Source organism: Elaeis guineensis, chromosome 1 (assembly GCF_000442705.2).
Source record: "Elaeis guineensis isolate ETL-2024a chromosome 1, EG11, whole genome shotgun sequence".
Lineage (NCBI taxonomy): Eukaryota > Viridiplantae > Streptophyta > Magnoliopsida > Arecales > Arecaceae > Elaeis > Elaeis guineensis.
Genome location: NC_025993.2, coordinates 165,218,185 through 165,241,089, shown reverse-complemented (window position 1 = coordinate 165,241,089; position 22,905 = coordinate 165,218,185). Strand labels below are relative to the sequence as shown.

The 22,905-nt window shown below is 38.2% G+C and overlaps 1 protein-coding gene across 1 annotated transcript; it reads right to left on the bottom strand.

Moving 5' to 3' along the window:
- Positions 1–13,889: 13,889 nt before the first annotated feature.
- Positions 13,890–19,534, bottom strand: LOC105060522 (uncharacterized). The gene is made up of 7 exons (XM_010944276.4): positions 19,378–19,534; positions 19,241–19,281; positions 17,479–17,642; positions 15,341–15,440; positions 15,067–15,239; positions 14,281–14,793; positions 13,890–14,207 (listed from the first exon to the last, which is right to left on the bottom strand). Exons 1-6 carry the CDS (start codon positions 19,416–19,418, stop codon positions 14,302–14,304), a joined length of 1,011 nt encoding a protein of 336 aa, XP_010942578.1. The 5' UTR covers positions 19,419–19,534; the 3' UTR covers positions 13,890–14,207; positions 14,281–14,301.
- Positions 19,535–22,905: the final 3,371 nt, after the last annotated feature.

The following is a 22,905-nucleotide window of genomic DNA, read 5'->3' as shown; positions in this document are numbered from 1 at the left end:
GACTTGGTTAGACTGGAGCTCTGCTTTTTTTTTACTTCATTTTCTAATCTTTTCCTTCTGTTTGGCACCGATCAGAAGTGCCTTCATCCGTGCGAATGTACTTGTATGCGCGCTCTAAAAGTTCAGCATAGATCCGAGAGAGAGTTTTAGTCAGAAAATAAGTAAATCTGAATCTCTTCAGATCTTTCTTCATAGTCGAGATGGCCATATCTTCATTGAGGTCTCTGACCTCCAACATGGCTGCATTAAAGCGAGCCACGAAGTCTCTTAATATCTCCACCTCACCTTGCTTGATGGAGAAGAGACTATCTGATGTCCGCGGTACCTTTCGGCTAGTGCTAAAATGGACCACGAATGAATGTTCCAGCTGCTTGAAAGAACTTATGCTCTCTAACTGGAGTCCAAAATACCAAACTCGAGCAGCTTTCCGAATAGTTGCTGGGAAGCCAATGTATAAAAAGACATCGATCGGTCTCTAGATTATCATGAGAACCTTGTAACTCTCTAGATGATCAATTGGATCGATAGAGCCATCATATGACTCCATCTGCGGCATCTTGAATCGAGATGAAATCGGCTCATCCAAGTTACGCTGAGAGAGAGGTTGGGCAATATGGAAGCCGAGGTCGTTGGAGGATTTTTGATCTTTCACTTGGAGTCGGGCAAGCTGACGATCGATTTTCTTAAATTTACGCTCGTAGTCATCGAGCCACCGTTGTTGGAAAAATCCAAGGGTAGAATCTCTTAAAAAATTTGAAGATGGAGAAGTAGGTGCGCATGGCCTCTTCCCCTTCTTGATGCTATGTACACAAAGGGGAGGGAGATCGCCGCGAATGATGAGCGGCATGATGAGAGTGCCGAGACAGTGGTTGCTCAACATGATGAGAATGTCGAGATAATCATCATTACGGAGATGGAGAGGGTGAGTACCATGAAGGACGGCGGTAGTGCCTGGATAGCACTGAATGCTTGGATGGCACTGAACGCGCCACCGGCTCCTTCGCCAGCGGCTGCTGCTGCTGTTGTATTTGTTGTTGTTGGAGGCTGTGTACTGCCTTCGTCAGTACTTTCATTTGCAGCATTAAAGCAGCAATTTGCATGTCCGTGGTGACTACAAGACGTGAAGAGCTGGACTCTACCATTGGAGGTGGGGGAGAGAGATCTTTTTGACGAAAAGATTGTCTTGTGGATCCTGTGGAGTTATTTTGAGCTCTAATTTTCGTCATGATTTTTTGTTATTCTACCCCCTACTTGGTGCGCCAATCTATTGCAGCCAATCTCCTATTACGTCCATTGCCGAAAAACACCGGCAAAAAAAATCTGCACTGATCGAAATTATGTCCGATGGAGATCCTCCGATGCTTAAGTCAGTGGAGAGTGGTGAACAGCAAATTAAAATTTTCAGGAAGGCAAAGTATCAGTCCAGAAGTCTTTTACCTAATGCTCTTCATTTACCTTCTTTTATAGACGAATTATTGGTAACTATTTATAATGGTTAGACATGTGGATCCCGCTTATCATGTTGTGACCATTATGCGATTTCTGCACCGACGGTTTCTGATATGCCGACTCTATATCGGCAGTCGTAGAAATCCGAATGACCATCGGTCAGTAATTCTGATATGCCAATGATCATCGATCTGAAATGTGTCGACTTGTATGTCGGCAATTATGGAAGTCCGAATGACTATCGGTCGGCAACTCTAATATATCGGTGGTCATCGGTCTGAAACCAATTAAGTCACCACAATCGATGTTTGTCGAAGAGTTGAGAATAACTGATTGTGAGTTGGCTAACCGATTGATAGTCGATGATTTATGCTTATCAGGCCAATTGAAAGTTGGAATCGGGAGAGTCATTTGAATTACTCCGACAGACTTGAATGGATTGGAAAGTTTGTTTCTGTGACTAAAGCTACATGGTGCAAGCTCATCAAGTGTTGTTATTATTTTAAATTAAAAAATAAAAATTGGCATCAACTAAAGGAAAAGTGTGGTATTGTCTTCTGACATCTAGCATGGCATCAGCAAGAGCCTATCTGCTGCTGTTTGGAGTTGCACCAAATTCTTTAGGGGCGGTGAAAATATCATGTTTTGGAAAGATCCTTGGTTAGGTCCGGTTTCTGTTGCTCAACTGTTTGGAGAGTCTGTCTGAGTTTAATGTCTTGTTGGCTTCCCTATGGAGCTCGAGAAATGCTGAGTGCAATGTTGAGAGTTGGGCATTGGAGAAATGCTTAGTGAAATGTTAGAGTTAGGGTTATTTTAATGCAATCCCAATTGGCCCAAGGTGATCATTTAATGGAAATTTTACCTAATGTCAGACCCTTAAGAGCTGTGAGTTCCTTTTGTTTTTTCATTAACAAAGATGGACTTGCCCTTACTCCAAGATCATTTGGAAAGCAACGGTATCTAAAAACATTAAAGCCTTTCTTTGGCTCTTACTCAAGAATAGGTTTCATATAGGAGAGCTTTTGTCCAAGAAGGCACGGTCGGTGAGTGCCAATTGTCCATTTTGTCCGGTTGTCCATTTTGTGGATGTGCTGCCTAGATGATCTCTCACCTTCTCCTTTAATGTTCTTTTGTTAAAGGCATTTGGAGCACATTAAAAACTTGCTTAAACATTAGGGCTGGGCTTCAACTTTCCACTCTCTGGAACTCCTGGAGGCTAAAGAAAATCAGCAAACATTTAGAAGAGTTTGGGATCAATTGCTAATGGCTTTGTTTTGGCGTGTGGCAAGAAAGAAATCAAAGAATTTTCATCAAGAGTAGCAACTCTATCTGTTCAGTCCTGTACAAAACCCTGATGACCTTTCAACAGTGGGAATATCTTTGCTCCGAGAAGAAGGTCCAAGGACACCGTTCGCTCTAAAATCTATTAAAGACCCTGCATCCTCCCCCCCCCCCGCCCCCAGAAAAAAAAAAAAAAACTGCTCCCTTCGGTGCAACAATGGAATGCCTTCAGTTTGATTCATGCATTTCCGTTGCTTAGAAGTCTGAAGGTTCTGATTGTTCCACTTCATGAATAAATGCTTTCTACCCGGTCGAACAACGTAAGCTCAGTTACGAAAGCCTTGCCCCTTCACTTGATGCTCCTCTCTTCCATCCCAAGAGCATCTGATTCACTTTGTGCATCCGAATCTGTTCCAATCTTGATACTTAAGAGCAAGATTTGTTGCACCATGACAAATAGAACAGCATGAAGCATGCCATGTCATATCGGTTCGATGCCGATACACAATACGGAGACCATATCAATACTCGGAATGCTAAATCCAAAGCGTACCAACACAATACCATATCGATATCAATACAAAATCTAGTACCTAAATGGCAAACATTGCTCGGAAAAGCATCTGTATCACTAAAGACTCATTTGGTCTATAGGAAGTGAAGAGGAGAAAAAATAATTTTTAAGAAATTGAGAAGAGTCCACTTATTATTTGAAGTTTTAAGAGGAAAAAAAATGATAAAAAATTTTTTATATAAAAAATAGAAGCCCACGAAAGAAGTGAATTTCAGGACTTCCAACGAAATGAAAATTGATTGTCTTTTTTTTTCAAAATTATCCTTTTATAATCCATGAAATTCTAATATTTATATTGATATAAATATTATAATATTTACAATATTATTTTAATATTTATACTAATATAATATTTTTATTAATATTAATATAGTATTATATTTATATCTATATTAACAAACTTATTATATTAAAATATTAATATTATATTAATACATACAAATATATTAGCATTATATTAATATGATAAATTATAATAATCTAATGTTATATTATTATATATTAATGTTATATTAATATTAATATAAATATAATATTATTATTGATATAAAATTTGGGAGCAACCGGCATGACCTAATATATATTAAAAATATAATAGATATTTTATATAATTATTTTTAAAAAATAAATACTTAAGTAAATAAAAATCACTTTGAACTAAATCATTTTTTCATGACTACCCAAATACATTAAAATTTATGTTTCAAAAAAATAATTCTTTAAAAAATAAAAAAAAAATTATCTCTTCAAAAGAAAGATTCTTCCTGCAAATCAAATAAGTGCTTAATTTTGTTCAACTACCTGTCACCCTCCCTTAACTCTTTTGTAACTATACCACTATAAATATTCTTTTCCTTGATAAATATGGATGACTTCCGACTAGAGCTAAAAATAATTCGATCAGTTTGATTTTAAATAATTTTTAAAAATCAAACCAATATTTTGATTCAAGAGTTTCTTAAAACCCAATATTTTACTAAATATAATAAATTTCTTTGGTTCGATTTTGTCCCTATAATGTTTGTTAACATAGTTTTCTCAAATATTTGAATGGTTAAAATGATTATTTGATTTAAGTAAGTTGGTCGATTTATTTTTTATTTTTTATTCATTTATTATGATCCATAATAAAATCAAATTTGATCTAAGTTGGATTGAAATAAGACCAAATCAATATTTTAGATTCTTAATTCATATAAAGTATATAGCTCAACTTGAAATATACATATAATATAAGTGTGTGTATGTATATATATATATATATATATATATATATATATATATATATATATATATATATATATATATATATGTATGTATGTATGAAGTATGTAATATAAATGTATATATAAATATATAAAATAATGATATTTTAATTTTGATTTGCCGGTTTGGTTCGATTCGATTTCAACAGATTACATAAATCAATAAACAAATAACCAAATTATAATATCAATTTTTTATTTTATTCAATCAAACTAAACTAGTTAAACCGTCAAATTGTCATATTTAATTCGATTCAGATCAAATTGGATGGTTTAATCAAAATTTTTTACGTCCCAACTTGCAGCTTTTCAAATACTTCAAGACAAAAAAACAAACCAACACACATCAGACAGTTATATATATATATATATAGACATGCACACACACCATATTCAACTTCTAGAACAGGCTGTGGAGTATATATATAGATACATACATATAAAAGAAAAATTCTTTATACACCGCAGGCGGTGTGCAAAATTCAACAAGAAGTGCACCACTTTATATGATTAATCCACGTGACCACCGCTTTCTAATACATATTTAATATCTGCAGTTTCATTTTTTTGTTTAAAAATTTTGAATGACGAAAATATCTCTATTTTTTAAAAAAAAAATTATGATATCTTATATTCATATTATGATATCCTGCGTGCAAAAAATTATAATTTTGATGCGGGATGTCATAATATACTATAAGATGTCATAATTTTTTTCACACAACAGAAGCATTTTTGTTATTCTAAATTTTTAAATAAAAAAATGAAACTGCAGACACTAAATGTACGTTAAAAAGTGATTGGACAAAAATATCTCTTCTATGTTATGATATCCTGGATCATATTATAACATCTTAGATCATATTATGACATCCTGCATATAGAATATCATAATATGCCACAGGATGTCATAATTTTTTTTCAAAAAACAGAAATATTTCATCATATAAAATTTTTAGAGAAAAAAATAAAATTGTAAGTATTAAATGCATGTTGAAAAACTGTTGCTACGTGGATCAATCACGTAAAGCAGTGTACTCTATGTTGAATTTTCTACACCATCTATGGTGCACAAAGAATTTTTCTTCCCCTTGTTATCTCATTTGGGATCTCCAGCATGAATATCAGGTAGAACATCTCAATATGAGCTTTGTATGTACATAGATAGGCCAAATCAGATGCAAGTTAAAAAAGCAAAAGACCACGGTTAGGGGATGCCAAAACATAATAACAATGGCCAAGAATGTAATTGCAACGAGATCTAACGATCATCACTAGCAAACAAAATGCAATATTTTATAACATTGATGTAAATATGGTATTATTGGGATAAACCGACCGATCTCCATAAATTGATCAATCTCTAACACAGACCGACCGACATCCGACTTTGACCCCATAAATAGACGACCTTGAAAGTGACTACCAACTAAGTATCGACTAAATAGGCCGACGCTACCCTCAACCGACCAACCAAACATCCCTCACCGACTTCGGATCAGTAAGCGGCCGATGTTTGGACTCTACAGACAACATACTACTTCGACCGTTGGTATTTCAGAGTTACTAACCGACGGTCGACCTCCGATGCATAGTCGGCCGACTCATTCAAATATATCATAACCGTCATGGACGGTTACTCCACTGATATCGCGGCATAATCTGTGGGGATTGATAACCCACTACAAGATTACCGTCCTTTGATTCTATGCCACCAAATGCGGGACCATATCCGACGATTACGGCCGTCTACTCTATAAAAAGGGGTAAGGCAACAGTTTCGGTAAGTCACTTTTACGCTGTGCTCTGCCACCATCTTCATTCTAATTACTTTTGTCCGATCTCCCTCTCTGACTTAACCATCAGAGGATCCCCATCGGAGACAACTTCGATCAGTGTGGACTTCATTTTGCATGTGCTCGTTTCCGACGATAGACGACGAGGGAGTTGGCCGCAACAAATTGACGTACCAGGAAGGAGAGAAAGATAACTCGTGATGACGAAAATCAAAGCTCAACGATCAACAGCGATCGAATCGGCGAGACACTCTTCTCATCGGAAAGAGGTCCTCCCCTCTCTTCGGTAGTAGAGCCTAATTCTCCACACCCCGTGGTCACCACGGACGCTCAGATTGCCACGATAGTGCATCAAATGAACATTCTCACGGAGACAGTCAGAAGCCTCTAACAGCAGCAGACTCAGCCACCACAGCTGCCGGCGGAGCAACTGATGGTGCATTCAGTGCCATCCAGGCACAGTCGCCGCCATCCGCAGCGATCTCCGTCTCCTCCACCAGAGCGGCCGTCTCGACTCTCTCATCGGGATGAGCAGCGGCACTCGCGGCGTTCTCAATGCACCACCCACTATTCACGGTGCCCCTCTCCTTCCCAATTGGATCAGGCCAGGAAAGAAAAACGACCACAAACACCATCTGCCTCTCCCTCTAATTCATTGGGAGGTTCAACCCCTGGAGTCTCCCACCACCGACGGCTCGACGACTACGAACGCAAGTTCGAGAAAATCGACTGCCGACTCGTCCAGCTTCAGATGGACAGTTGGAAGTCTTCGAATGACTTTGACTTCCGTATCGCCCAACTTCTTTCCCGACTTATCTTGGATGAACCGATCCCGAGTCGGTTCAAGATGCCGCACGTAGAGCCCTACGACGGTTCCACCGACCTAGTTGACCGTCTTGAGAGCTACAAGGCTCTCATGACAATCCAAGGAGCAACCGACGCCCTTCTATGCATCGACTTCCCGACCACACTTTGAAAAGCTGCTCGAGCCTGATACTCCGAGCTTCGATCGGAAAGCATCCATTCTTTCGGACAGCTGGAATAATTCTTCGTGACCCAATTCAGCACCAGTCGGAGGATGCCGCGAACCTCGGATAGTCTCTTCTCGATCAAACAAGAAGAGACCGAAACACTCTGAGATTTTATGGCCCGATTCAATACGACCACACTTGAGATCAGGGACCTCAATGAAGATATGGCCATATCGGCCATGTAAAGAAGTCTGAGGGGGTCTCAATTCACGTATTCACTAGACAAGACTCTCTCTCGGATGTATACCGAACTTCTGGAGTGTGCATACAAATACATGCACGCGGACGAAGGAGCCTCTGACCGATGTCAAATTGAAAGCAAAAGTCAGAAAAAGAAGTAGAACAAAAATGGGGCTCCAACCGAATCAAGTAGGCCCCCGACTAATAAGCAAACCTCATCCCGACGACGAAATCCAAGGCCGACGTATAACAGGTATGACTCCTATACCCCTCTTTCTGCTCCTCGTGCATAGATCCTCATAGAGATTGAAGGGGTGGAACATTTACGGCACCCTCCACCGATGAAAACAAAGAACCGCAATCGAAGTATTGCCGGTTTCACCATGACCATGACCACGACACTGAACAATGCATCCAGCTCATGGATGAAATAAAGGTCCTGATACGATGAGGCTACCTCGGGAAGTATTGAAGGGATCCGTCGACTCAACCTCCAGCCGACTGAAGAAGCTGTAAATAATCAGCCGACTGCGAGAATCATCAATATGATCTCCAGACGACTGAACAAAGGGATAACTCCCGAAGAAGAGTCGGTGAAATGATAACATCTCAATGTAATAACTTTCCCGAAAGAGGATATTCAGAGAATTCAAACTCCTCACGATGATGCTGTTGTTGTTTCGACAAGTAACTAATAAAAGCATGACGGATGTTTTATTCTACTCGACTTTCTTCCGAATGCAACTACTCAGAGAATCAACTACTTTAATGTCGATTATATTTCAATCCTCTTGCAAAAACCAACGTCCCGACTGTGAGTTTAAAACGACATCAAGTATACTTCGACTTCACTGTAAAAGTCAGAAGATCAACAATCTCGATACCGAATATACTTCGACTTTCACTGTAAAAGTCAGAGGATCGACTATCTCGACACCGACTACATTTCGATTCTCTTGCAGAACCGACTTATCGACTTTAACTGGAGGCCAGCACCGGCGACGCAAACTTTCTCCACAAAAGCCGCGCTGCCCTCATAGTCGGCTCTCCATTGAAGTAGCTGGCTAATTTACCGACTTAGTATCAACTAAGAAAGACAAAATACCAAGACGACCAAGATCGGATTGGAACTATACCGACATGGCCATGGCCAGTCGAGGAATATTCAACTTGCCACCGATTATCAAACAATACGACAAATAAATCCGATCAAGCTTCGGATAATGGATATTCGATTTATCATCATTATCCTAACTAAATCGTCGGACACTACATGACTAGCAGATTCCACAAAGTCTGCAAAATAGTTGGATCTATGATCTACATTCAGAGATTATTCTACAAGCAGACACTACAAATTCGACGACACAGAAAAGCGTTTCAGAAAAAAAAATACTTTCATTATCAAAAAGAAGGATTACAAAATTGGATCGAAGTCCGATTACACGTCTTTCTTTACAAAAGAAAAATCAAAAGTACCGACTAATCTTCATCGCCGCCCTTTGTTCCACTGAAGAATCGGCAGGCCCACCTTGGATCAGCTTCTCTAATAAACTTTACCTTCCAGCTCGAAGACGGTACGACTCGAGTTAAGCTGCGAAGATGATTGATCGATCATACTGTCCGGCCAACCCCATCAACAATTTGATCCACTTCTACGACGACCGCACCCTCCTCGTCGAAGCCCGGGGGACGACCGCACATTCTTCGAAAGAGGAGCTAGAGGCGGGCTTCAGATTTTCGTCCATCGATGAAGATGACCTTGATCGTGCAGCTGAGACGAGGATGTGACATATACGGTAACGGATCATTGACCTCACCATCGACACCATAAGCGAAAAGCTGACATCGACCTAAAGTACGATGCCACTTCCGAAACCGACCAATGGACGGACCCAATAATGAAAAACTTTTGGGCCCGAGAGGGAGTCGTTGGTCAGAATCTCCAACCAACCACCCCCTACAAGAACCTCACCCATCAAGAAATCTATTCAAGGACTCGAGACTAGGAAGAAAACAACAAGGGATAATTTTCGCACGAGGGCAACTCTCTGACAGAGTTCTCCCACCAAAAAAAAATAAAATGAGAGGTGGGTACCTGGCTGACAGCGGCCCCTTTATATAGAGGAATGCATGATGGCCCATATGAAAGCGGTCAAATCGAGATCACGCTGGATGATGACACATGGAAGCATCTAAATCCATCATCGACCCGACGGTTCGACGCATTTGCACCAGATTGAACCACGTCACCTCCATCTGAATGAATAACACCGACCCAATGACGTTCCGATACGTGACGAAAATCTACAAGCCAGAGTTAAATCGACGACGCCTGACACCAAATCTTCCTGCTGATACGACAGCTCAAAGACGACAAAGTAGTTGATCGGCCATACTCCAAAGAATATGACAGCAGAGTCGAAATTCGACATGACAGATAATAACTCTTTTCGTCCAAGACAATTGACCACGTGGCTACGTACGTAGCAACTCACCATTGAACTCAGGAGTGGGGGGGTAACTGTTGGGATAAACTAACCAACCTCCATAAATCGATCAATCTTCAGCACAGATCGACCGACATCCGACTCTGACCCCACAAACAGATGACCTTGAAAGCGATTACCAACCGAGTATCGACTAAATAGACCGATGCTACCCTTAACCGACCAACCGAACACCCTTCACCGACTCCGAATCAGTAAGCGACCAATGTTCGAACTTTACAGACAACAGACTACTTCGACCATCGGTATTTCAGAGTTACTAACCGACGGTCGACCCCCAACGCATAGTTGGCTAACTCATTCAAATATATCATAACCATCACGAACGATTACTCCACTGATATCGCAGCATAATCTATGGAGATTGATAACCCACTACGAAATTACCATCCTGTGATTCTATGCCACCAAATGCAGGACCATATCCGACGGTTACGACCGTCTACTCTATAAAAAAAGAAGGTAAGGCAATAATTTCAATAAATCACTTTTATGCTGTGCTCTGCCACCATCTTCATTCTAATTGCTATTATCCGATCTTCCTCTCTGACTTAAATATTGGAGAGTCCTCATCGGAGACAACTCCGACCAGTATGGACTTCATTTTGTAGGTGCTCGTTTCCGACGACAGGCGATGAGAGAATTGGCCGCAACAAATACAGAAGCTAGATTTATTCCCTGAAAACCTAATTCTTGATGGAAATAAATTGAAATCTTCACCAACACCATAATGACAGTGTACAAAAATGCCTTGACAATATAAAAAGAAAAAATAAATGGAATTGCAAAAAAATAATAATAATAATAATAAAACTAGACAAGCTAATACCACAAATATCAATATTCAAATCAGCACATATAGAAAAACAAATCTTTAGTAAATGTAATCTTTGAAAACAAAACCTTTGGTATCGTATACTAACATCAGCAACCATGCTAGATCATCATTGAAGTACACCTAAATTTCAACCCATAGACACCTTATGTGATTTATCGAGAAAATTTTAAGAAAAATAACACGATATTTTTTCTAAAACTAAATCTTGCACCAAGAAAGTTGGATCAAGTTATCTACTAGCTGCAGCAAACCTTAATTGCAGATCAAGGAAAAGAACATAAAAAATATGCGGGAAAGAAAACCCAGAAATAGCTGCAGGCGGGTTTAAGAAACTCGAGAGAAACCCAGTCCGAAATAGGCTACAAAACGTTCAAAGGAAGTTCTGAGGAGAAAGAAATACCTCACCCCGGAAGCAGGAGGGGCTATGCTATATAGGTCAATCACTTGAAACATATCAATTATTAAGGTTGGTTACGAATTACACCGCGTTACCAAAAGCAACGCTGTGGTAACAATAACTCGAAAAGGTTGCTCAATATCATTGGCCATCCCAGTTGCTTCATTATATTCAAAATTCAAAATATGCAAAGCGAGCACCGATAATACAACAGCCAGCTAAGTGATTCTTCAAGTTGCATTTCGATCAGACACGTTTGGTATTATTGTTACTTTGATATGGAAATTGATGTTGAAAATAAACAATAAACCATTCCTCCTAAAAGCTCTAAAGATTATACAACGAACTTTCAGGAGCAAAAGAGTTTTAACGCTGATGAAGAGAGCATTGATCTGTGCATGTCCACTTACACACGTGGCTCATCCATGCATTCAATGGACCAGCCATGCACGACCACGCGCTCGAGATACATCCCCCACGAACTTATAATTTAATCATATCACAAATGGGTTCAAAATGAAATACTTTTGAAGACACTACTGACTTAAAACAATTTTAAAGACATTTGAAGCACCTGAAGCATCAGGTACCATAACATTGGAGATCACCATAAACTACGAATTGTAAGCCAGCCATCGGTTCTCCGTCTCGCAGGTTTCGTATTTTTTGCACCCTCACCCAACCCACTTGAATTCACATCACAAATAAGGGTGCAAATAGATCAAATCAAAACACCTGCAATCCCAATGCAACCAAAATTGTTGATTGAGCCCTAATATTTGATCCAGACCCAATCCAATAAAAAATCAGATGGAACCAGACCCACAACCAAAAATTTTAACCCAATAGATAAGAGATACATATGCAACTCAAACCCAATCTGAAAATTTCAGAATTGGATCAACCTGGATCATATCCAGATCAACCGTAGCGAACTACATTTTAATTACCACATAACTTACTCCTATTAACCACAAAAAATAAACAATAAATAATATTACTTTCAAAACAAATTAATATATAAAAAAAATTTCAAATCCATCTTGCTCCTAAAAATCTTAAATCACATTTTAAAAGCTCAAATAAATTAGATCCAGCCTGCATAGTGAATTTGAATCAGATCTGACCATGATAAAAAAAATCTCCAATTAACTAGAAAGCCAATGAATTGGATTGACCAAATCCAAATTTAATAAGTCCAAACCCCACCCGTGAAAGAAAGGGATCCAATTCTTAAACCCGAGCTGATCCCACTGATCCTTTAAATGCGTTAGATCTGATCTACACAGATCAATTCAGGACATGCCAACCCAACTCATTTGCAACCTAAAGATGCATTTGATTAGTCATTAAAAAAATATTTTTTTTATTTTTTTAATTTTTAAAAAATAAAAATTAAAAAATAATGTTTGATAACATTATAAAAAATAAAAAATTAAAATTAAAATAATTAAAATAATTATTTTATATATAAAACAAAAATTTTTTATTTTTCAAAACTTATTTTTTTATTTTTTTTTACTTATCCACATCTAAAATATCAAACCAAATAAGTAAAGAACCCGAACCCTTCTTCCTCCTCAAATTTTTCACTTCCCCACCTCCTTTTTCCTCCCTTCCACCTCCTTCTCCCTCCCTTCCCGAACCCTTCTTCCTCCTCAAATTTTTCACTTCCCCACCTCCTTTTTCCTCCCTTCCACCTCCTTCTCCCTCCCTTCCCATATCCTTCTTCCTCACCGAGCTCTTCACTTACCATCTTCAAATATTACTTTTTAGTAACGTAATTACCAAATATACTTTTTACCTTTACTCAATAACAAAAATAAAAAATAAATTAAAAATATTTTTTAAAAATTAAAAAGTATAATCAAATACATCCTAAATTACAAATGGGTTCCAAATGAAATAATTTTGACGACACTGCCAATTTTAAAAACGTGGTACTTGAGCAATTTACGTAATCCAACACCACTTTAATTTTGGACTAACCATGGATCGTACAGCAGGGCACCAGATACATCCTTAGGAAATCATGTCAGAAATTTCATCTTTTTTAAAAATGTAAATCCATATCGGAGATGACAACCGTTTTGGAATCATTCCTACTATAGGGAACAAAAACGTAACATGAACCCTAAACAGCAGCCTAGTACCAAAAACCATTTGACCGAAACTGAGACTTAAAATTTAGCTATGACGTATGAAGGTACCATCGCGATTAAACACCATTCATACGCTAAAAAAACACACCATTCATACGCTAAAACCAGCTGAGTTGCGACCAGAAATCAACAAACCCTATAAGGTTCCACACCATGAGCCATTTTCTAAACTTACCACTTAGTTGTCTTAATGGCTGACCCAGCCTGGCATGGTGATGTTCAAAGTGCTGGTATTTTTCCACGCAAATTTTTTTATTAAAAAAAAAAAGCAAAGATTTGCCACGGAAAGAAGAAAAAGAAAAAGAAAAAAAATGCTCTAGACGGTCTACCAATCTAAAAAGCATAAGGCTAAGCCTCAGCGCAAGATACCCAAAGACCCATCACTACAAATAGCCGCCAGCACAGAGACAACATAATCTCAACAAACTTACTAGGATCTGAAGGCAACTACATACCATCTGCTAAAATAAAGGGTCATTAAATGGTCTCCAAAACAGATGCTATTAAATGTTTGCAAACAAAGCTAGTTTGGAAAGTAGTCTAAACTCTAATGCAAACGAAAAAAATAAAGAACCATAATGAAGCAGCTACTTCATTCTTCTAGGCATTGCAGTTGCCTGGGAGAGTTCTACATAACAAATCAACCAGCCTGATCTCAAACTTCAGTAAGGGCTCTCTCAATCTCTCTCTCTCTCTAAACGGTGCTAGAAGAATGCTACAGTGCCTGTGACAATAAGAACCATCTTAAGTCCAGCATAACTAGTGCAACCTGAAGTGACAAAAGATCTAGAACAGACCTGCAGTGAAGTGCTTCTTTCCTATCTTGCGTAGGGGTGATATCGACCGGCACCACCATAGCCTCCCCTACTGCCATAAAGTCCAGAGCGATAAGCAGAACCTGGGGAACCATAAGCACCTCCATAGCCAGAACCACCGTAACCCCCAGCTTCACGTCCATAGCCACCTAAGCCACTTCCACCATATCCCCGACCATATCCTCCATACGAACCCAAGCGACTAGAATAACCAAGAGAAGATTCTGCCTGGTAATCCCCTAAGCCACCACCATAACCACTATATCCACCACCAAATTCACTAGCAACACCTCCATAACCACCAAAACCCCCCGGCCTAGGCCCAAGACCTCCAGGTGTCCTATAGGACGAGGGACCAAACATACCACTGCCAAAACCACTATATGAGCTGCCAAATCCAAGATCATCGCCAAAAGGATGATCCCTAGATTCACTACCATAAGCAGAAGGTGGTGGGTTAGAGGGTTTCTTTGGTTCAGCCTTCTTGATCTCCACCTACAACAAAGCAAGAAAATCAGCCTAGGTCCTGTCGTACAAAATGCCTGGAGAACCACATGAGAGAATCTATAGACCTACAGAAACATTAACCTGCAAAAACACTAAAGATCATAAGATGATGAGAGAGAGAGAGAGAGAGAGAGAGAGAGAGAGAGGCCATTGCAAAGAAAATCTGACAAACCAAAGCATCAAGAAAAGCATATCATACAGCACTGAGTGATGGGGTAGTATGAGGTTTAGAACTGTGATCAAACACAGTACCAGACTCACCTGACTACCAGCTAGATCAATCATATTGCCCTTTTTGGCCAACAACTCATCTACTGTTTTTTCGTTGTCAAAGACTATAAAACCAAAGCCACGAGATCTATTGGTTGCATGGTCACGTATGATCTCATGATCTATCACCTTCCCAAACTTGGAAAAGAAGTCCCAGAATTCATCTGCTTGGTTTCATGCCACAAAAAATAAAGGGTTATAGACACTGGTATCCAAATGGCATGCCAATTAGTCATAAAATATATCAAAAAAAAATCTGTGATACCTTCTGTCAAAGTTGTCGGTATCCCACCAACAAATATCTTCTTTGTTTTAAAATCTTTTAATGGAGCAGCACCTTTTGGGATAGTCCTTTTAATTTCAACCTGCAGTTTTCGAGTAAGCAATAGTTTCAGGCAATGAACACGTCAAAAAACAAGAGAAAATGGACTTGGCAAACAAGCATAGCTGTAGGAGAAACACTATTCCCATCCTTTGTACCATTTACAAATATTGGAGCTCATACAGGTATTTTTGATACAAAATGATGGAAAAACGTACAAACCCATATTCCTGGAACAACAAAATATGACACAATTTAACAGCTTGAAAAAACACGTCCGATAAACATGTATAGCATCCTTGAAACCAAGAATGGCACCAAAAGTTTGGGTTAAACATACTACTACCTATTAGACGTGCAAAGCCTTCTAGTCAAGAGAAAACATATCCAATAATCATGTATAGGACCATCCAAGCCAAGCATGGCATCGTAAGTTTTCAGCGAAATGTAATACTGCAGTTCACTATTAGACCCTATCAAAAAGTCAAGTCCTCCAAATAAAAATGAAACTTTGGTAATTCTTCACCGCACAAACCTTGCAGTCAAGGGATAGTGTATAAGAGACTCCTATTTCACTGATGTATCACATGTCCAAACCATTTAGGCAATAATTCATCAAATATTCTCTACTCATGGCACTCCAAGCCTTGAATCATTTGTTGAACTATGCCCGTGCTTTTCTTGAAATATGTGCCCCCTGCTTTTTTTGACATATGTGTCCCCTGCTTCTATCACGTGTTTAACTAAAACACACATTCTCCTCTAATGGGCCCTCCCCTCAATATTCAACACTGAGAATAAATCATTGATTTTGTTATAATTATTGACACACAAAAAAAGAAAAGCTTAAGCCCAGAAGGCCCTCAGCAATTGAATAAATACTAGTAAAAGAAGGAAATGAACATATAACTGTCCATCAAGCTATAATCCAATAAAAGATGTCTGGTATACTCATCTATCTCAACAGCTTTAAAGAATGGAATATTAACTATGAAAATAAAGGACACTAAACCTTAACAATGAAATTTACCTAAAGTAAATGGCTGAAGGGACTATATAGGTAGGAACATAGCTACACCTGTCCAAGACCCGTCTAGATGAACAGTTTTATGCATAAGCACAAACACATTGAACTGAACCTTCATTAGCTTCCATACTTTTTAATTCTGTTAAAGATAATGCCATTAAGTATCAGCTTGTAATAATTTATTATTTAAAACTTAGTAGATAAGCAATCAGAATTAGATGGCACCACAGTCCAATCACACTGATTTTTCTTTTATTGCCTATTACTAGTCTGAAAAGAATGGACTTTGCCTCCTAGAATATAACCTAAATGAACATATGAAAATATAAGTGTGTTTACCTTTTGCTCTAGCTTTCTAAAGGTGGCACATATCTGGCACTGAATTTTCTGAAACTCATCTGGATTTATTTAATTTAAAAAAAAAAAAAAACCAGAATAGACCTTACAACCATGTAGTTCTAAAATAATGTATAACCCCTTTAGAACAGACATCTAACTTTTAAACTTCTACGGAGGACAGATTAACTTAAATATAGTTGAACGTATTTAAAGTGCCATGAACAAAACAAATGGGGAAAGCAAAAAATGCCAAAACATGCTCTTTGATCCAAAATAAGTAACAAACCAAATTTGGTACCTTATTAATGCATAGCAGAGGAAAGAAATTACAAACAGAAATTCTAAATAAAAGTAAACACTTAAATATCATCAGAAGATATAATATCATCATTACTGAAGATAGCTATACATGAAAAGAAGAACATCTTCATTAGTTATCCATACAAAGAAGCACCAAGAGCACATCAATAATGAGAACAAGACGATCACCAGAGGTCATCCAAAACAGGAGTCAGAGGTTACAGTTAATAAGTCAATAATGACCAAGCAGTGAAATCTAACACAACAGCAAACAGTTCCTAACTCATGGTGTAGTAATCAGGTACCTAGCACCCACCAGTATATGAAAAAGAGGTCAACCCACAAATGCCTTTTTCGAAGCTCAAACAATTCTAATGTGGCTAAAACAACATTCTCAACATTTTAAAAAACTTACTTGTTTTCCATTGATAATTTGCGTTTCCTCAATGACTTTGTCAACAACAGATGGATCATGAAAGGTAACAAATCCAAAACCTCTTGGCTTGTGAGTGTTCCTGTCTTTCATTATCACAATATCATCTATGTCTCCATACTTGCCAAAATGCTCCTTGAATGTTGCTGAATCACCATAGAAACCAAAATAAATAAATAAATTAGAAAATTGTAAGTAATAAAAACATGTGCCCCTTCAAGCATGAAATAGAGGTACAGCCTAACAGGAGACCATATTTAGACTCGTAAAACATGATTTTTTTTAAAAAAAAAAGAAAACAAACAAACAAACAGCAATACCTTTCAAAATCAGACAAATTTATTGTGCCTCTGTGCGAGCATGTGAGTGAGTGAAAGAAAGAGAGAGTACAGACTGCCACTTTGATGATGTTTGTTGGAAGAATACCAAAAGTTAAAAATTCAAAAAAACAAAAATCTAATATAACATATACCAACTATATATTTAAGCACCAAAGACGACACAACTATTTAAGTGTCATGTGATGGTGATGTGCTGTTTGCTCTAATGCTCTTACATGAAAACAATGTCGTATCTAACTAGAAACATGGGCCAAGATGATAAGTATTAACATGCCGACCAATTTTTTTTCCAAAAAAAAAAAAAAAAAGCTGAATGAGAGAATTAACGTGCATTCAAAGTAGGGGGGAAAAAATGGTGAGGAAAACACAAAAAGTTGACCATAATAAGAACAGTATAATACACCAGATGTGATAGGATCTACAAAAACCTTTACAAGACCATCACATGGCTGACATATAATGGGAGATCTGGGGAGGAAAAAGTCTGGACAGATATCATGGAAGATGTATAAAAGAGGACTTTTTTTCTTATCAAAGGCACAAATGCAACCAGTACAGAGTCCAAGAAATACCATTGTAATCAAATCTATAGATGAAGCATTATGCAGCCCAAAAAAAGTGCATGGACACTAGAGATAGCTTAAATGTAGTGAAAGAGGGACACATCCCATGGCTAATATCCAACAAAACAGCTCCAAATAAAACAGGATGAGGCAAATTAAAACTTGGCCACAGTATAAGAAAAAAAGGCAACAAATCCAGAAAGAATGAAAAACTATACAAAGTAACATACCACAAACAAGGTATAAGATTAAAAAAGACTGAAGATTGAAATAGATGGAACCTAAGATGGATCAATATGTAGAGCTGCACTCTAATTAACAATGTTTTCCACGGTTTCTAAGGAGTTCATCACCTAATTCTTAAAAAAAAAATAAAAAATAAAAAAAGACAGAGGAAAAAAAAAACAAGAAGCTTATCACCTAAATAGACAACAAAACAACCTGCCACTAAGAATCATATCATGAACCCACCAATCAAGAGATAAAAATTAGCAAAACCCTGAACTTGCTGTCAATTTCGGTTTAGCTTCAGTTTACGTTCTATTTTTAAGAAAAACCACAATGACCACTCACAATTTTCAAATAAGCATAAAGTTAGCCCTAATTTAACAATAAATAATAGCGAGAAAAGCGCAAGAAGTCCTCATAAACATTATTTACCCTACAGTAATAACAAGGACCTGAGAAATTGGGATATAAGTACAAGAATTAATGGACTGATGTGGAATATAAAGGACCTTATAAGGGCACGCTACATGAATCAATGCATAAAGAAAGCTCAAAAAAGAGATAAAATATGATTTATAACATATCAAAGAAAAAATTGCCTTGGAAACTTACTGAGGTTCGTGTCCTTGGGAAGCCCTCCAACAAAGATCTTCCTGGGAACGAGAGACAGGGAGGAAGGAACACATTAGAAAACAATCAAACGAAAAGAAAGAATTAATAGAAGGCGATGACTGGTATGAATATCTCACGCTGGGCTCGCTCCGTCGTGCTCCTTGGACCTCGCAGCCATGGCGGTAGCTCGCCTTCCCCCGATCTTCACGCCTAGGGTTCGGGTTCTGAGAGGAAAAGGGGGGAACGAAGAAAGAGCGAGAAGGGAATAGGGATAGATTTCCAAAGGCCGGAAACGGTATGTATTGTAGTAGTTGCCTTTTCCTTTTTAAACGGCGTTATTTTGCGGGGGATCCGACGAGTTTTCTCCTGCTGTGATCGCTTTGGACCGTTGATTGTGTAAATTGGACGGATGTGATGACGCTTTTTTACGGCGTCACCGAAGAGCTGAGACGGTGTGAATAGTGTGGTTAGAGTGCCATGGATCCGACCCAGTGGACTCCGATGATTTCAGGTCGGATTTGGGCATTACATGGAGACTTCTCCTAATTCTTTGTAAACCGCATACGGTGCAGCAAAAATAATATAGAGCACGTTGTAGTTGCCGATTGATCCACGTAGCATAAAAGAAACGCATCTCGTAACTATCATATTAGCCATCTGACGTTGCATTTAATAAGACAAAATATTCTTCGGATGCATGGGACGTCCATCGCAGGGAGTTAATGCATATCATATTAATTTTTTAAAATTTTTAAATAATAAAAATATTTTTTTCTTTAAAATATTTTTTTTTATTTTTCTCATATATAGCTATTAAGAATGCTTCTAATCTCTCTCTTCTCTCTCATTTCGTTCTCCTGCAGCCCGAGCTCTCGGTCGTCCAAGATTTCTTCTGCAGCGAGCATTGTGCATCCAAGATTGTTGCTAGCATTAACCTGCATCAGTTTCTTCACGATAATATATTGTACCCATCAGGTTTTGTCTTTTTCACTGTTTTTCATTTTTTCTTCTTTGAAGTTCCTTTATTATAATAATTTTGTTATATGGTAGTTAAACGAAGTTAATGCGTTAGGTGGGCTTCTTCTTTAATATCTTTTTTTTAAGTTAGTACAATGTGAAGTATAAATGGAGACATCCTATATCATTAACATACTATCGGAAAGTCATACATGCGAGCAACAAGCAACATGGAAGCATTTCGCTGCATCCTACAATATCTTGATCAACATTTATGGCCTCTTGTTTGCTGTTCTGACGTCCTATTATGTTTTATGATTTTTTGAACTTTGTTTGATTTGTTGTCGCAATGGGAAGTAATAACGATGCTACAGGAAGTTATAGACAGGCAACAGGATGTCATAACCAAGTTCGAAAAATCATATTGCAAAGCAGCCAGCAACATCAAAGCCTTCCTCTACCATCCGATGACTTCTTGACCAATAATCATGACCTTCTAATGACTGTTACGACGTCCTATTACCTTTGTATGATATCCAGAAGCTTTTTTGACCTGTCGTTGTGACGAAAAATCATAAAGGAAGCCATAGGACGTCATAGGCAAGCAACATGATGTTATAACCACTGTCGAAAAGTCATATAGCAAAGCAGCCAGCAACACCAAAATCTTCATTTGCCATCCTATGATTTTCTGGCCAATGATCATGACCTTCTGATGGCTGTTGCGACGTCTTTTTACCTTGCCTGACATCTTGAAGCTTCTTTCACCTATCGTTACGATGGAAAGTCATAATGAAAGCCACAGGACTTCATAGGCGGACAACAGGATGTCATAATCATTATCGCAAAATCATATAGCAAAACAGCTAGCAACACCGAAATCTCCCTCTGCCATCCTATGACTTTCTGATCAATGATCATGATCTCTTGATGGCTATTATGATGTCCTATTACCTTTGCATAACATCCAGAAGCTTTTTTGATCTGTCGCTGTGATGGAAAGTCATAAAAGAAGCCACAGAATATCATAAGCGGACAACAAAATATCATAACCGCTATCAAAAAGTCATACAGCAAAACAACCAACAACATCGAAGCCTTTTTCTGCAATTCTATGACTTTCTGACCAATGATCATAACCTCCTGATTACCACTGCAACGTCCTTTTACATTTGTATGACATCCTGAAGCTTCTTTGTCTTATCGCAGTGATGAAAAGTCATAAAGGAAGCCACAGGATGTTATAGGCGCGCAACAAGATATCATAACCGAATTCGAAAAGTCATATAGCAAAGTACTAGCAACACCGAAGCATTTTTCTACCATCTTATGACTTTCTGATCGATGAACATCACATCTGGATGGCTATTACGACATCCTATTACCTTTGCATGACATCCAAAAGCTTCTCTGACCTATCACTACGATGAAAAGTCATAAAAGAAATCATAGGACGTCATAGGTGGACAACAAAATGTCATATTCGTATTTGAAAAGTTATACAGGAGAACAGTCAGCAACATCGAAGCCTTCCTTTGCCATCTTATGACTTTTTAGCCAACAATCATGACCTCCTGATGGCTGTTGCGATGTCCTATTACCTTTGTATGATATTCAGAAGCTTCTTTGACCTATTGTAGTGACGGAAAGTCATAAAGAAAGTCACTGGATTTCATAGACGGGCAACAGGATATCATAATCGCTATCGAAATGTTATACAGCAGAGCAACCAGCAACACCAAAGCCTTCCTCTACCATCCTATGACTTCCTGACCAATGATCGTGTGATGGCTGTTGCGATGTCTTTTTATCTTTGAATGACATCTTGAAGTTTCTTTGACTTGTCACTACGACATGAAGTAATAAAAAAAGCTACAGGATGTCATAGATGGGCAACAAGATGTTATAATCACATTTAAAAAGTCATACAGTAAAGCAGCCAGCAGCACCGAAGTCTTCCTTTACCATCCTATGACTTTCTAATCGATGATCATGATCTCCTGATGGTTGTTGCGATATTTTTTTTACCTTTGTATAACATTCTTAAGCTTCTTTGATCTGTCGCTGTGACGAAAAGTTATAAAAAAAGCCATGGGATGTCATAGGCGAGCAACAAGATGTCGTAACCGCATTCAAAAAGTCATAAAGCTGAGCAGCCAGCAACACCAAAGCCTTCTTCTTCCATCCTATGACTTCCTGATCGATGATCATGACATCCTGATGGTTGTTGCAAATTTTTTTTACCTTTGCATGATATTCTAAAGCTTCTTTGACCTGTCGCTACGACGGAAAGTCATAAAAGAAGCCATAAGACATCATAGGTGGACAACAGGATGTCATAACCATATTCGAAAAGTCATATAGCAGAGCAACTAGCAACACCAAAACCTTTCTCTACCATCCTATGACTTTCTGGCCAACGATCATGTCGCTGTGATGAAAAATCATAAAAAAAGCCACAGGATGTCATAGGCGAGCAACAAGATATCGTAACCACATTCAAAAAGTCATAAAGCTGAGCAGCCAGCAACAACGAAGCCTTCTTCTTCTATCCTATGACTTCCTGATTGATGATCATGACCTCCTGATGGTTGTTGCAAAATTTTTTTATCTTTGCATGATATTCTGAAGCCTTCTTCTTCTATCCTATGACTTCCTGATTGATGATCATGACCTCCTGATGGTTGTTGCAAAATTTTTTTATCTTT

Coding starts and splice junctions, on each gene's coding strand:
- LOC105060522 (XM_010944276.4), bottom strand. CDS start 19,418: ATGGCTGCGAGGTCCAAGGAGCACGACGGAGCGAGCCCAGC. Junction 19,282..19,377: donor CACGACGGAGCGAGCCCAGC/GTGAGATATTCA, acceptor TCTCGTTCCCAG/GAAGATCTTTGTTGGAGGGC. Junction 14,794..15,066: donor TTGATCTAGCTGGTAGTCAG/GTGAGTCTGGTA, acceptor GCTTTGTTGTAG/GTGGAGATCAAGAAGGCTGA.